The sequence below is a fragment of the Telopea speciosissima genome, chromosome 7, assembly GCF_018873765.1.
Source record: "Telopea speciosissima isolate NSW1024214 ecotype Mountain lineage chromosome 7, Tspe_v1, whole genome shotgun sequence".
NCBI classification, from domain to species: domain Eukaryota; kingdom Viridiplantae; phylum Streptophyta; class Magnoliopsida; order Proteales; family Proteaceae; genus Telopea; species Telopea speciosissima.
The window spans coordinates 64,284,150-64,299,932 of record NC_057922.1 but is presented as its reverse complement, the minus strand read 5'-3'; the positions used below and the strand labels follow the sequence as shown (position 1 = coordinate 64,299,932).

General features: G+C 39.2%; 1 protein-coding gene across 1 annotated transcript; it reads left to right on the top strand.

Moving 5' to 3' along the window:
- Nucleotides 1-4,691: 4,691 nt before the first annotated feature.
- LOC122669446 (transcription factor MYB3-like) lies at nucleotides 4,692-5,542 on the top strand (the record flags this gene model as incomplete). The annotated part of the gene is made up of 3 exons (XM_043866213.1): nucleotides 4,692-4,845; nucleotides 4,939-5,068; nucleotides 5,173-5,542. Coding segments are annotated over 3 exons (612 nt in total), but the record flags the coding sequence as incomplete, so codon positions are not given.
- Nucleotides 5,543-15,783: the final 10,241 nt, after the last annotated feature.

Below are 15,783 nucleotides of genomic sequence, written 5' to 3'. Positions count from 1 at the left end.
GAAACCCTATACAAGAATTTTACCGAAACACCCACATTCAGAATCAATAAACCAATCCATAGGCAGACAACTATCACACAATTAACACAAGGATTTACACTCGCTCGTCCTCACATCTCTCTCAGATCCTAACAATACTTGTTAGGGACTTGGGTAAAACTCATTCTCAAAGACTAACCATTAAGGAGAGGATACCCAAGTACCTATAAACTCTCCATATTTTCCATTCATATGGGATATATAATTATTTTTTATGTCTTCTACAAAATATAAAATCCCCTCGTAGACATTGGGAGCCGTGCTGGTGCAGGGCCACCCGATAAGGCAGCATTCTTCTTCCCGTAATTTTATTTCACTTCCCTTTATTTCACCTTTAATTAGATGGAGCGAGAGGATTCAGGAATCGTGATGTCATTTTCCTTGCTTATACCTTTCAAACTGAGAAATGGTGTGCCCCACGGATCTTTATCATCTCCATTTATCTGCCTCTTCATTTCCTCCATTACATCTTATAAGGGGGTGGAAATGACCACCCTACCCCTTACCCGAACACAGTATCTGGGTGAGGTCCACTCCCCCTTATTATATGTAATGGAGAAAATGAAGGGACAGATAAATGGAAACGATAATTTTCCACCTCTCAGAGGCCTCTGCGGTTCCTGTCGACACAAGAGTGCATTCTTCATCACTTCAAAGGAGGGAGGGACTGAGGGAGAGAGAGTGCGGGGTGGGGTGGAGGAGAAGCAATCGAATTCGAATATTGGGATACTCCGACGAACAAAACAGGAAATTAAATGCTCTTCCAAAGTATGTGGGTCCACATATATGCGATTCATCGAATCCAAACACATTCAAGTCAGATGTGTTTCCTGTTCTTGTTCCTGTTCCAGTTGCTAACATCCGTTGTTCTATACCTAACTCATAAACAAAACCCAAAAATTTAACCTAATCTTCTCTTTATTAAAGCTTCCAAGCCTCATTTATTTCTATCCGCTTGTCTCTGTTTAGTCAGCTGCATAGGAAACACGCGGTCTGTATTTATGTATTTATTTAAGAGAGAGAGAGACAGCGACAGACAGAGAGACAGAAAGAAACAAAAACTCAGACAACGACCACCACAAACCCCTCCCCGTGATATCTACCCTGTGAGGAATATGGACCCAACTACTAAATGAAACAACCAATGAAAATTATTAAACTATTTTGTTCCTTCTTATATCCGGGGATTCTTGGTTTTTCTCTAGTACAACCTTTTTTTTAAAAATAATATAATCAATGTGTTATGTACCTAATGGAGCTCGATTTATTATATGAGCGTTAGATTGGGTTAGCCTAATATTAAATAAATTAAAAAAATTTGATTTAATGTGTTCCATCAACTCTGGAGCTTTTAATATATCGGTCAAGTACCTAACACTTGGTATCAAAGCTGGGCACCATGTCACAAGTTCAAATTATAGAAAAGGCGACCTAGGAGATGACTACTTGGTGTAGAGTGAAAGACATCAAGAAAGGGTTACCTGCCGCCAAGCAAAAACCCTAGAGCAGAATGGAGCCGCTTGAAAAAGGCTACCTACTACTAGAGTGAGAACTGCCAGAGTGAAAGCCGTTGAGGACGATGACTGTAGAAGTGTAGTGGTCTATTATGTGTCTAATGTGGCTCGATCTAATATATGGGAGTTAGATTAGGTCAACCTAATATAAGATAGGTTAAAGGGCTTGATTTAATGCATTCCATCAACTTTGGAGTTATTGATATATCGGTCAAGTACCTAGCACTTTGTTGATGTTTAACAAAAAAAAAAAAATAAAAAATAAAATAAAAAATGTCTTTATCCTAGAGAGATCCTACCATTCCTTGGGCTTCCTTTATGTTTTTTGAGTCGGGGTTCTTTATAGGAGAGCGTGGCTCCAACACATGTACGGGGCCAATTAGAGCGCACACGTTGGCATCATGGGGGTGAGATTTTCACCTTTCATGGCAAGTGGGGTGATCATTTCTCTCTCCTCTTTGTCTGAGCATGGACGATACACTCCCTCACAGAGAACTATTTTTTTTTTTTTTTTTTTTTTTTCCTTTCAATTTCTCAAGAACATTACAAATGAGTTTTTAAGGAGAATGTTCTCTGTGCCGCAACGCAGCCTGTGCCCAGGCACATGGGCAGCCTGTGCAGGGGGCAGGGTGGTCATTGTGCCCATCTCCATGTGCTTGGGCCTAGGCTATGCTGCGGCACAGAGAATAGCGCCCCTATTATTTAATTCATATATATTTTTCTTTGTTTTTTGGAACTAATGTATGTTTGATTCATTTTAGACTTCTCTTCTTAATTGTTTCGGGAGTTTGTTCCCTTCTTGTCGTCATACCATTTATTAAAACAAGTGGTGTATAGATATGATATTGCCTTTATTACCCATTTCATATTATTATAAACATGCTTAAATGCTTAACCTTTTCTGGTTTACTTTATATTTTTCTACGTAGGGTTCTTCTATGTATACGTACGAATCTGTGTATTAATTTGAGAAGTACTGATGGAAGCTTACTATTGGCCACATTAATGCTACATATTCTAAGCTTCGTATTCTTCTCCATACATGAAAAATTACCATCTGCGGAGACCACACAAATCACAACCACCTTTTAATTTCATATCATGTACTGATGTGGACCAGATACAGAGGCAACAGGGGCAATAATGACCCTTTAGTACAAACGGGTACATGGTCATTTGAATCTGGGTAACCTGTACGTACGCGTAGAGTAACCATTTCATTTCTCTCTTTCTCTTGAAACTAAACTGATAAGGAAGAAGATTTGGTCCTTATTTCTTTCTCCATTTCTCTACCCGCCGTAACATTTTTTTTTTTTTAATTTTTTGATAACGAGTGGTATCCGCACACATTAGCCAGACTAATCCCCTGGCAATAGGGCAGCCACCTTGTCTACACACTAAACCTCTGTCATAACGGCCAACTGGCTTGAGATTGAGTGATGGTTGATCCAAGGAGGTGAGGGCAGTGGGATTCAAACTTAGGATGTCTGAGTTTATGACTCACCCCAGCTCGCCACTGCGCCAACAGCCCTTGGTTCGCTGGAGCATTTTTTTGAGTCACCTAAAACCATGTATCTAGATGATGAAAGCTAAGCTTAACCATGAAATTTGAAATCGTGTAACCCTAACCATGAGATCTGAAACCGTGCAATCTTAATAGTGAACCTGAAATTTTAGCCCTACCCAAAAGGATGAACCGAACCCTACCATAATCCCAAATTCTAAAACTTAAATGAAATTCAGGAATCTTAATTAAAAATAGAAGAAGAACTTGTCACCGGAAAGGCAATAATGAGATCATAATTGATGTAATGAATGCGTTCCATAATCTAGAATAGAGGATGGGTTTCGTCCTACATCTGTCAGATAGTATGGGACTATCTGAACTTATGACCCTTACAGACTTGGAGGCCAGGAGTTTGGAACTGCTACCCACATGGGGACGGGTGGGAACAGATCGGAACCCTCTATGGGGTGTGAGACCCACCTCTAGGGTGCGGGATCCACTACCCATGGAGGGTTCAGATCTATCCCCATCCGTCCCCATGTGGGTAGCTGATCCGGATTCCCAATCATGTTGGGGGAGGGGGCATGACTAAAACTAGGGGTGCAAGTTTGGCCCTGTCGGCCCAAACCCGCCCTGAGCCCGAACAGGGTCTGGGCTGGAAATTTCTGACCCTGAGTTAGGGTCGGGTCGGGTCGGGTTAGGGTTGAGGTCTCGAGCTAAGCTTGGCCCGGCCCGGCCCGACCTTGATTTCAGTTATACTATAAAATATATATTGATATAATTTATACACTATAAACTTTAAATTTCACCCACATTTTTTTATATAATATATTATATATGAAGACAATAAGTGTTATAATATAATTTATTATATTGTTATTTTATGTAAAATTAATAATGTTCTTCCTAGCCCATTCCAACCCATGCATTTCTTTCCCCCTCCCCATGATCAGGGCCAATCAGGGTCGGCCCGGCACGGCCCTAAGGGCGGGTTAGGGTTGCATTTTTCTGGCCCTAAGTCAGGGTTGGGTCGGGCCTGGACCCAGCTAAGGGGACTTAGGGTTGGGTTAGGGTTTCATAAAGCCCGGCCCAACCCGACCCTATTGCAGCCCTAACTAAAACCTTTGGTGAATGCGGGCAAGAGTGGGGAGGGGTAAATATGAGTTTAGTTTCTGTGCATGTACGTACAAAGTGAAGAGTGATATTTATGAAAACAAAAGAGACAAATGGTTACCTCTCAGATGTACATTCACCAACACATATGTGCAATGATCCATTCTCAGTAAATATGCATTAAGGGAGTGGGAGAGGACAGGTGGCAGTTACCATCAGGGTACGTATAAAGTAATGTAGGTGCAGGTGATATGGAGGAGATTTGCAGCTTTAAATAGTTTACAAAATTTTGCAGCCTTCGCAGTTCTCAGTATAAACTATTAAAGGAAAACGACGAGTTTTTAGTACCTTTTGTGCTATAGACTAAACTTTTAGCTTCTGTCATTGCTTAATCATCATTCCCCAAAGCTCTTTTAAAGGACTTGAAACTCGAGTCTCACTCACACAGTCTATGAGTAATATTCCACTTCTTCTTCTTCTTCAAATAACAAACAAAATCTCTCTCTCTCTCTCTCTCTCTCTCTCATATGGGAAGGAACAAAAGGGCAATGGATGGAACCAAGAATAAGGAAGCCAAGAGAGGAGCATGGGCAGCTGAAGAAGATGAGAGACTAGCTCAAGTTGTTGAAATCCATGGCCCAAAGAAGTGGCAATCTATTGCTGCTAAAGCAGGTGGGTTTTATTCTAATAAGCATTAATATTAATGAAAGTCTTACTTAAGCTTAATTGATTATATTGGACTTAATTAATATCTCTCTCTAGCAGGTCTCAATAGGTGTGGAAAGAGTTGCAGGTTGAGATGGATGAATTACTTAAGACCCAACATCAAGAGAGGCAATATCTCAGATCAAGAAGAGGATTTGATACTTAGGCTTCATAAACTCTTAGGGAACAGGTTTGTAACTTCAGAATCTTTACACACAAATTTCTAATTAATTAATTAATTGCAAATTCTGTTTCAGTATAATTTGATTCCTGCTCTGTAATTCTGTGATTTAGGTGGTCTTTGATTGCTGGACGGCTACCGGGTCGAACGGATAACGAGATTAAGAACTACTGGAACTGTCATCTGAGCAGAAAACTAGGACAGAAGCAGAAGCCCAAAACAATATCAGAAGCAGAGAGATCTGAGCTCCAGAAAGCAAAGGTTTTGGAGAAGGAACTTGAAGATGGAAGCGAAGAGGGCACCTCTAGTGGAGGTGATGGAGAATCAGACATTGGTTTTAATGTGGATGAATTGCTTGATTTCTCCACTGAGGATTCTCTCAATATGCAGTGGGTAACCAAATTCCTTGAATTCGATGAAGATTTTTGTGGATTTTCATGAAAATTTCAAGTTAGAACATTTGTTGCTACTTCATCAAATAATAATAATAATAATAAAAGATTTGTGGCAGTGCTGTCTTTACTTGGAGTTCGGTTTCGCTGCACGTTCCAACAGGTGAACGTACATGGTGAGAGTCAACCACTTGTCCTATTTTTGTCATTTACAAGAGAACGAGGGGTTTTTATGAAAACAAAATTAAAATGTGATTCCCTCTCACTTACACATTCACCTATTGGTACGTGCAACGTAGATGACATTGTTCATGCAATTTTATTTATTTTTTAATTACAATTTAAAATTTATATGAGACCTTGAGAATTGATGCGCCCAAACTCCAGACCAATGAGAAAGGTCACAATACAGTTTCTCCAGGTTACTTGAGAGAACTCACCATTAGATATGAGTAACTCGATGTGAAAGCTTATAAAGACTTGGTAACCTATTCTTAATGGCTAGCTTTTAAAGGTGATTCATACTTGTCATATTTGAGACCCGACACTTCTGAATCAATTCTCTAGGTTTGGTATACTCGTATGTTAGTTAAATGTTTGATCCATAGCTTGCACTTATGGCCATCTTATGTACCAACTGAACCCCTGTAACATCGTCAGTCCCAGGGGGTCTATAAGTAAGGTTTTAAAAACGAGGGGGTGTACTTACTCATATGAAAAACATACGTAACAATACTAAACAATCAATTAGTTGCATGTAAATTGGGCTCAGGCTAATCCAGGCTAAGTAAGGCCGATGCCTCAACACTATCCTAGCCCAACCCAACCCATCAAATCTCAGCCCAATCAAGTCCCCTTCACCAACCCATCCCCTCCTCCAAAAAAAAGAAAAAAAGGGGGCAGATCTAGATTGGGTTTGGGTTTTGCAGGCCCAAGCCACACTACTACTCCTCAATCCCATATTCATAGTAGTATTGTCATTGAGGGATAGGCCCAATCCCAAGTTTAATACAGGCCTAACCCATTGATGAATCCAGGGCAGAAGCCCCCACTTGGCCCTTAACGAAAGCCATATGAAGTCAGGCCCAACCAATAAGTCTAGAGGAAGCTTTGGATCCAAGTTGAATGACAAAGCTAGTCGTCAGTCCACCAGCCGTAGAAGAGCTAAATTCTTCCACCAAAAAAAAGAAGAGCTAAATTCACCCACCATCTAAGGGTCTTAATTAATCTAGCCTATTGTACGGGATTGAAAATATCCCTCTCATCCTAAGGCGCTAACACCCATCGGTGAAGGAATTCCGTCTTTGTTGTGGTGAAGGGAAACTCGGTCCGACAATATATAGATAGGGAAGGCAATTTTTTGACACCTTAATTTTCATAACAAATCAAAATATTTGTCTTTGTGTAGAAGGTTTTTTTTATCACTCGGTTTATCCCCATGATGTGATCCTATGATTGAACTCTTAGGTAGGTGAGTTTCATTATTAATCCAGAACACCTTTCCTTAATCCAATCCGAAGATCAAATATCGTGGTTTAAGATGTTCTCTCTTCACCGTGATTGAAGGGAAACTCGATCCTATCTTTTTAAGTATTTTTGTTTGCTTCATTTTTATAGGACCTACATTCTGTTTTAAAGTGAACCCAAACTGGGCATTTGTTCCTTCTCGCCCCTACTTCCTCCAAGATTATGTTATAATTTACGAATAAGAGTGGCAACTGGGTGGTTAAGCCATTGGATCTTGGGCTTTATGCTCTGCAGAGAACTAGGGGGAAGGGGTAAGCACTCACCCCATTTATTATTCACTATTGGGAGGATTAAGGCATCTTCTTACTAATTAAAATCTATAATATATAGTTTATTGTTATAGATAATGCATATAATAGTTGAGCAATTGTTTAGACTGGGATTAAGGGCTTAAACAGGCCATTGGACCTAGGGTGTTGTACTGCCTAGTATTTTTCTTGGAGATGTAGCTCATCCCATTAATTAGGATATTTCTAGAACTTGATAACCACATTTTCTTAAATTTATTAGGCAAGTGAGCTTGTGGAACAGTATTGAGAATTGCCATCCCTAGTGTAGCTTTCTTCTTTTAGGTGAATAGTTTCTCTTGTTAGCGACTCTCTGTCTCTGTCTCTGTCTCTCTCTCTCTCCACCGCCGGGGACCAGCTTAGCAACGTTAATCAAGATGAAGCTCAGCACTCTAGGCGGTTAGGAGATAGAAATCAAGATAAGAATCTTTGATGTCATGTATATATATCCTGATAAGAAATCAAGAGGCATTGTTAATCAGGTCTCCCTGATTAGAGGCTTAGTTCATCCAACCACTAAACTATCCTCTTATATTAAGTAGTGTAATCTCTTCAAAACATAATAGTGAAAACTCACCCTTGTGGTGGATGTAGGTTGATCTCACCCAAACCACGTAAATCTTTCTCTTTCTATTCTTCTTCCTTTAGCTGTTCTCAACATGGCATCAGAGAACCATGTTACATCCAATGCTCTGCTGACCTCCATGTGCCCTATCATCTTCTTTACCCAACCCTCCTACGTCGTTTCTCTCCTCGAACAATTTTCTCTCTATAAAGTTATCCGACTCCAACTATCTCTTTTAGAGATCACAACTTATTCTTGTAGACACTGAATTTTGTCACCCCTCTGGTGATGATGACAATATGACATAGACAGACATCGATATCTCTCTCAAGAAGGACTCTTGCCCCTACATCTGAGTCAAATCATCCTGACATCCCTAAAAATGACTTATAAGACCCTTTTACCAAATGCTGAAAGAGGTACTACTCACCTTCCCCGATCACGGTGCCGTGAGAAGGCATTCCACAGCACTGTGGAAAAGGATAGATGTCACCAAAGTGACGTCATCCACGGCACCGTGGAGAACCCTTCCACGGCGCCGTGATTTGTGGGGCTCCTCTATAAATAGGAGGGTCCTCATGGAGAAAGAGGGTGAGGGAGATTTTCTCAATTTGTTTTCTCAATCTTTTTGCCTTTTTTTAGGCCACTTTGAGTGATTTTGAGTAGTTTTTTTAGGCTATGTGTAGATCCATCGATTACCCCAATTGAGTGATCAGTGCTCCCGTTATAGTTAAGCCGTTATTCTATCTGCATATGGATAACGAAAACCCCTTATACAGCTGTTGCTCTGCCCGAAGTCTGAGTAACGAAACTCTTCTCATATAGCCCTTACTCTGTCCGACAAGAGAGAGGCAAGCAGATCATCAATCTCCACCTGAGCTGTGGGACATCGCATATTTCTCATTTGGTATATTTCTCTTTATTCTTTTTATTTCTTGACAGGTATTTGTTTCTTTCTTTTTTATTTTGGCATGATGTAGACTATTAAAGTAACTCGGTTTAATGTACATGGTAGATGATTTTTCCTTTTCTTTATCATGTTTAGTGCATCATAATCTAGTCTTGCATGTTGATATAGGACATATTATTAAGGGAGAATTTTCAAAATCTTACATCTAGTAGAAAGACTGGTTTAACCGGGCGAGATGGGGTGCTAATACCTTCCCACGCTCATAACCTGATCACTTACCCATAATCTCTGACCAGACCATATAGAATCAAGTAGCCGTTTTCGCTAATCCCGGATGGGGCTACATCCATTAGGTCCTAGGCCCTAATCCTAGGTGGCGACTCCATTTCTATGAAGCATGATCCCAATCCCCCATAATGATGTATCGAAATGATACGCGAAAATCCTTGAAAGGCAAATCCTGTAGCCATAAGGCCGAGGTAACCCCCCTCACGAGGACCGCGGTACTTACAATAATGTTTGTACAAGAATCCCTCAAAAACTCCCTAAAAAGTCAATTTTTAGTCTACCAGTCAAAGCTATCGGTCGACCAGAACTTATAATCGCATGATCGCACTCACACTAGCTCTGTCGGTCAGCATCTGGTTGACTAGGGCTCGACCTGCATGGTCTAATCAAACTTGCTCTGCCGATCAACTAGTTCTTAGGTTTTAGCCTAGGTTTGATCTCCAAATCAGCCTTTGTTTCAAGAGGGTTTGCATGGTTCTAACCCTTATTGTTTAGCACTTCAAATAATGTTTATAACCCGTTAAATGCACTTGAAAACCCCTAATTAAATAATTTTTATTTATATACTGATTTGGATATATGATAGCACACGAATGCTTAATGATGCATGATATGTAACGATGTATGAAATACTGAAATGCAAAGTATGTTTGAATGAGATTTGATATCTTAATGTATGATACAATGAACTCCATGGATGGGCAATCCATCCGGTTCTGGTATGATAGATGGATAGGCAACCAAAGCATTGAAGAACTATTCCAGCTAGGGAGAATCCCAAATAATCTTTCAACTAAGATTTCTGATTTGTTAGAAGATAATAAATGGGAACTTCCACAGGTGGAAAGCAGGGCTCTTCAAAGCGTTTTTAATAAAATTCAAAATATGGATATAATGCCTACCAGCAAGGAGGATGCACGCTTTTGGGCGCATACTCAAACGGGCAGTTTCTCAGTGCGCTCAGCTTGGGAGATTTTGAGGAAAAAAGCAATCAAGCCTGAGTGGAATTAGGCGGTTTGGAATCAGAACCTACACCCCCAAGTCTGAATGTCCGGGTGGAAGCTAGCTCACAAGGCCCTTCCCACTGATGCTAACATCCATCGCCGAGCTGTTCCAATTGTATCAGGGTGCGACCTCTGTTGGGCGGAAGAAGACTCAGCGAGCCATATGATCCTCAACTACAGCTTCTCCGCCCAGGTATGGGAGGAAATCTTAAGCCATTTCAGTGAAAGCTGGAATGGCTTTTCGGCTATAGAGCTCTTATTCTCGTGGTGGAAGAGGAAGTATAAAATAGTAATACTGGCTGACATTTGGAAAGCGCTTCTGATCATAGTTTGCCAACAGCTATGGAATGAGAGGAACAAACGCCGATTCGAAGGATAGAAATGCCTGCCAAGGATAGTTGTTCAAAAATGCATCAATGCGGTTTCAGACTGTTCCCACATTAAAGGAATAAAATTTAGCTCAGTGCAAGAGCTAATGGTTGCAAGAATATTTAGGGTGATCACAGTAGCTCCATATATGAGAAGAATAGTGGAGGTGAGATGGAAACTGCCACCACTGGGGTGGTGGAAATTAAACATTGATGGCTGCTCCCTTGGCAACCCAGGAAACTCAGGCGCTGGGGCATTTTTCGAAATCACTTGGGCATTGTTCGACGTGGATTCTCTAGTTTTGAAGGAATTCACACCAACTATCAAGCTGAAATGGTAGCGTTTTTTATAAGCCTAAAAGAAGCGAAAGACCTACAAGTGGAGTGCCTATGGGTGGAAAGTGATTCGGCCTCAGTGGTCTATGGCATTTTAGCATCAAACATACCTTGGGATTTTCTGCAACAGTGGCGGAGTGCGGAGACTTATCTCTTTACCATCCAGTGGTGTATCACTCACTGCTACAGAGAAGGCAACGCCCCTGCAGATACAATAGCAGAAAGGGTGGCAGAAAAAAAAAAATGTCTGAAAGGTGGGACGATACCCCAAACTTAATTTGTTGCCAGATCGGTTAGTTGGGAAGCTTCTAGTAGACCATACTACCGGTTCTGTTAGTTCTTTGCTTTACATGCTTTTGAGTTGAGATTCTTCTACTCAACTTTTGATTTGTATACTGTAACTCATTTCTATATCTAATATACTTGCTGACCTTTAGCGAAAAAAACTCCATGGAAATGATACTTTATATAATGATGAATGAAAATGAGAAAGAGATGTTGAATGGAAGAGAATGAAAGAAATAAAAGTGAAGGGATGAAAGAAAGGACAATGTGTTATAATTATAATTATTGGTAATGCACATAAGAGACATCTTGTGATTACCGTCCCTTTCTAGTAGGGGGTTATGTACTAGATGAGGGACTAACGAGAGTAGGACTATGTCCATCCTAGTGCTCTGGTGTCTAGATACATATAGTAGACAAGTGGTTTAGTGAGATATTAATGACAAATGTTGATTCCTACCTAATGCCTACGATGGAGTAGAGCGCACCTTGATAGGTGTTGGTCCTCCTTGGGTGATTGGATACATAATGGGTTGACTTGAACCATGACTCGGTTCTCTAACTGTACCCATAACCCAACCATATGACAGAAAGCACAAAAATTTTTTCAACTCTCTCTTATCCGCAGAACACAAAAGAGAACAAAGGAAAGCAATTAACTCCATTCGTGATTAAACTTGAGTGATAATTAAAAGAGACAAGAGAATAGGAGAGATTCTTTTGCGTAGCAGGTTTAATTGAATAGTTGATTGATCAGGATTTCCCCTTTTTCCGGTTCAAATTAACTTTACTTTTTAGGTTTGATTGCAGCTTTTTTTTATATATTATATTATTATATCATGTGCGTCGAAGGGGGTAATCGATCAGCTGCTGTTCTAGACTAGAAACTGCAATGTAAAAGACAAAAGAGCGGGCCGCAAAATTCTCATTTTCTAATTTTTCGTCCGATCTTCAAACTATCGCATGCACTCGTTTACTATCTCCAAGGGACAAAGGTCTGGTAGCCCCATTCACAGCTTTTTCAATGATCGGAGTGGGTAGAGAGACTAAAGAGTTTAATAATTCATAGAAAAGAACAAAAGTGCTGGGGACATGGTGCATGCCTTTGGTTTGGTACCGAGAAAGAGAGAGAGAGAGAGAGAGATCCATACATATATGGTGTCATGTGAGCAGGTTACTATTTAGTGTTTGGCTGCTTCTCTTTTGCATCCTTAAAGGAAGGAAACCAAGGATGAAGGTTGATCAAGTTGGGAATTTCCATTATTGGATTCTTGTTTGTCTCTTCCAATCTTATTGGGATTTTATAATTCTCCCGGATATATATTATACTAATATTTATATATATACGCATGCATAATAGAATACTGAGATTTGGGGAAAAAGATGGGCACATCTTCGGTCTATCGTGTTTCTAGTTCTCTCTCTTTCCCTTTTTGAAATGATCTTTTCGTCTTTCCTGTATGATGCTCCGTCCCGTATCCCCATTGATACTGTCTGTTAGCTTACCGCAAACAGGTGGTGTGTCTATCCCTCTCCCAAGAATTTTGTACGTCTTTGTGCCCTGACTCAGAAGTATATCAAAAGAGCTGGTGTTTTTTGCCATATGAAAGGGTGATCTTTTAAAATGATGTAGATTGGTTACGTGTTAAATTTCAAACTGAGATTCAATTTATCCTCTTATATATAGGTTAACCCTCTAACATATGTTCATGCACCCCTTTGTAGTCCTTGGTTTTTTCAATATATATTATTATGCCATTCTATAAACTCGAATTGGATTGAAATTTGACACATGAGTAGGGGATGTTAGGATCCGTCTATACACAAAATCTCAATCACATTTGAATTGCCCAATGCCAATTATTGAAGGAATGTGTCTAACCTCTGTTCCCAATAAATTAAATTTATATTTTTATACTTAATAGTCATTCTTATTAGAGAAATGCTAGCTTCCGAACAAGTAATTTTATATATACCCTCCCAATCCTTCTCACTTACCACATGGTGCCTTAACATTTTTTACTTTTTATTTTGATATTTTAACTCCCACATGTAAATTTAAAGGGTAGTTCATAGAGATCATAACCGCACATGCCGCAGGGTAGTTTTTTAATTTCATAACCCTATTCGGCGGTAGTGGTGATTCTATTTCTTTTGTGAGTAGACGTTTGTCGATTGCTGCTGTTATTCTTTGTGGTAGAAAAGTCAAAACTGCATTATTCCTTCTTTCCAATTCTTATGCTTTTGGTCATTCCTATCATTTTTAAATAGGGCAAAACAGATTTCAACATGTTTTCAGTGCATATGGCTCTCTTCAAGCCGTGGCGGGAGCTGGAGGATTCAACCTAACAAAAATCGGGGTATGTGGTCATTTTACAAGCGGTCTCCTAATGAAATGATCACAATCCCCATGTTTTTGTTGGGTTAGATCGTCCAGCTCCCGTCATGGCTGGAGGAGAGCTAGGTCCATTTTCAGTCAAAAGTATACCAACATGTCCTATGTTTTTTTTGCAAAGTCGACAAGTTATCTAGAAATTATGATTATTGAATGTTTAGGAAATGATATAGATTTATCGCATTTCAAATTTTACATCGAGATTTAGTGTATCCTCTACTGTTTAGGTATACCCTCTCATGTATGTCTATGCACCTCTACTGTAGTTCTTTGATAGTATTTCTTATTTTTTCTATAACTTGTGTAATCATCTAACATTCTTGATTATATTAAAATTTGTCAAGTGGGCAGAGGACTTTGAAGTCCATCTATATAAAAATTTTGATTTCACCTGAATTGCCATGTGACAGTTATTGAAAGATGTGTTATTTACCTTACGAGAGACCCTACTCCCTTATAAATGTACAAGTTAGGTGCCTTCGTGGTCTTTGCAAGTCCTTATCAAGCTTCAAATTATGATTTGCTTACCGAAAGGAATTTCATCAATTCTTCTAGTGCTTATTAAATATTGGTGCTTATTGGCTGGATTGACTACAAACTCCTTCACGAGTGGTCTACACCAATGCTTCCATGTGTCTATCTCTCTCTTCCCCTATGAAATGACATCTTTACCTCTATTAAGGGAGGGGAGATCGATCAAGTTAGACACAAAGATTGCTGGAATAGGCCACGCTCCCAAACATAGAACATTTTCCCTTCATTTTTTTTTTTTTATTCTCACTCATAAAATACAAAACCTCGCAGAAATCTTACACTAGACTTCTAGTAGATTGATTACTGATCTTTTTTGGTAAGTAGACTATGATGTGGAGAAGGTGAAGTGTTCATGTAAGCAAGTATGCAAATAGCAAGGAGTTTTTGAAAAAAAAGACCACTTACTTAAAAACTACTTTGTTTCAAGAATAATTTGAAAACCACAAGTGAGGAAAAAAAGGATGAGGAAGATTTTCAACCACTTAAAAAGACTATAATTTTAGTTATGAAACCCCCCCCCCCTTCCTCCCAAGGAAAAAAAAAAGAACAAATTTGAGGGTAAAAAAATTTAAAGGCACAATGCTGGTTTCTCCGATCCCATTTTCCTTTCTTGGTATGATCTAGAAGGGAATTGGCTTTAGTGTTATAAGTCAAAAAGTAGATGATTCCTAAGGCTTGAAAAGCTGCAAGTTCCATCTAGTTGCAAGAAAAATAAAGAGAAGTGAAGCGAAACTAAATGAAATTTTTTGTAATAATTATCTAACATGATTGTGTAGTTAATTCCAAACATATCAAGTCCCGTTATGAAATTTTACTACACTTTACAATCAAATTCCTTTGATTCAAGAAAAATTTTCATTTGAAAAGATTGATTACCATATATAGTAGAGTGTAAGATAGAGAAAAATGATATACACATTGCGGGTTGTATACGTCCTCTTAGACTCTCTACTCCATGATCAAGTGGACCCTCTTGTATATAAATGATGAGACGTTCCCTTCCGTGTGTCCATTGGTTTGGTGTGAGAGATACAAATACAATGGAAAATCACTGTAGAACACCACATGGTATAAGATATTCTCCCCTAACATTTGATTTTCTTCATCTGATTTGTCTTTTTGTCTTTTTGTGACCCTTAAGGAAATCAAGAGTTGGAGACATTATTGGAGTAGGCAAAATCAGAATTGAAATTGGTCTCCCTTAATTTCAATTCTGATTCAGCTGGAATTGACTTAAACCTTTGAAATCCAATATGAATCAACCAAAATTAGAAGATAGTGATTTGGGTCCTATGATGGGTCTTATTATTATAACTATTGAAAAAGAATTCGATTATGAATCAGATTTTGATTTAACCTAAAAAAAACCCCAAGGATAATTTGACAATTACCTCACCATATATGGATTCCTGGTAGATCCGAATTGGGATAAAGTCTAAAGTCTTTACGATGAACAGAAACAATAAAGAGAGAAAATCATGGTGGATAGTAATAAGTACTTTAAACTATAAAGCCATGGATTGTGGAGTCAACTCAGATGATTACAGCTGGGTGGTGTCACCATTAAAAGGTATCAAAAGCTATGAAACAATTTCTGCACTTCACGTCAACCACAAACCAAACAAAGATTTTGGGTCCCACGTTTCTTTGCCAGCCGTGGTTACTAAACAGCCATTTAGGCCCACTACCCATTACTCACGCATTTAAGGGTAGAGAGGATCGATGGCAACTAAACAAACCTTTTTATATATGCTTTCCTTTTTTCTACCAAAAGGGGAAAAAAAGACACAAAGGTTGTTACGTGCGCGCCTGGAAACGTTTGGATGTGCCTTT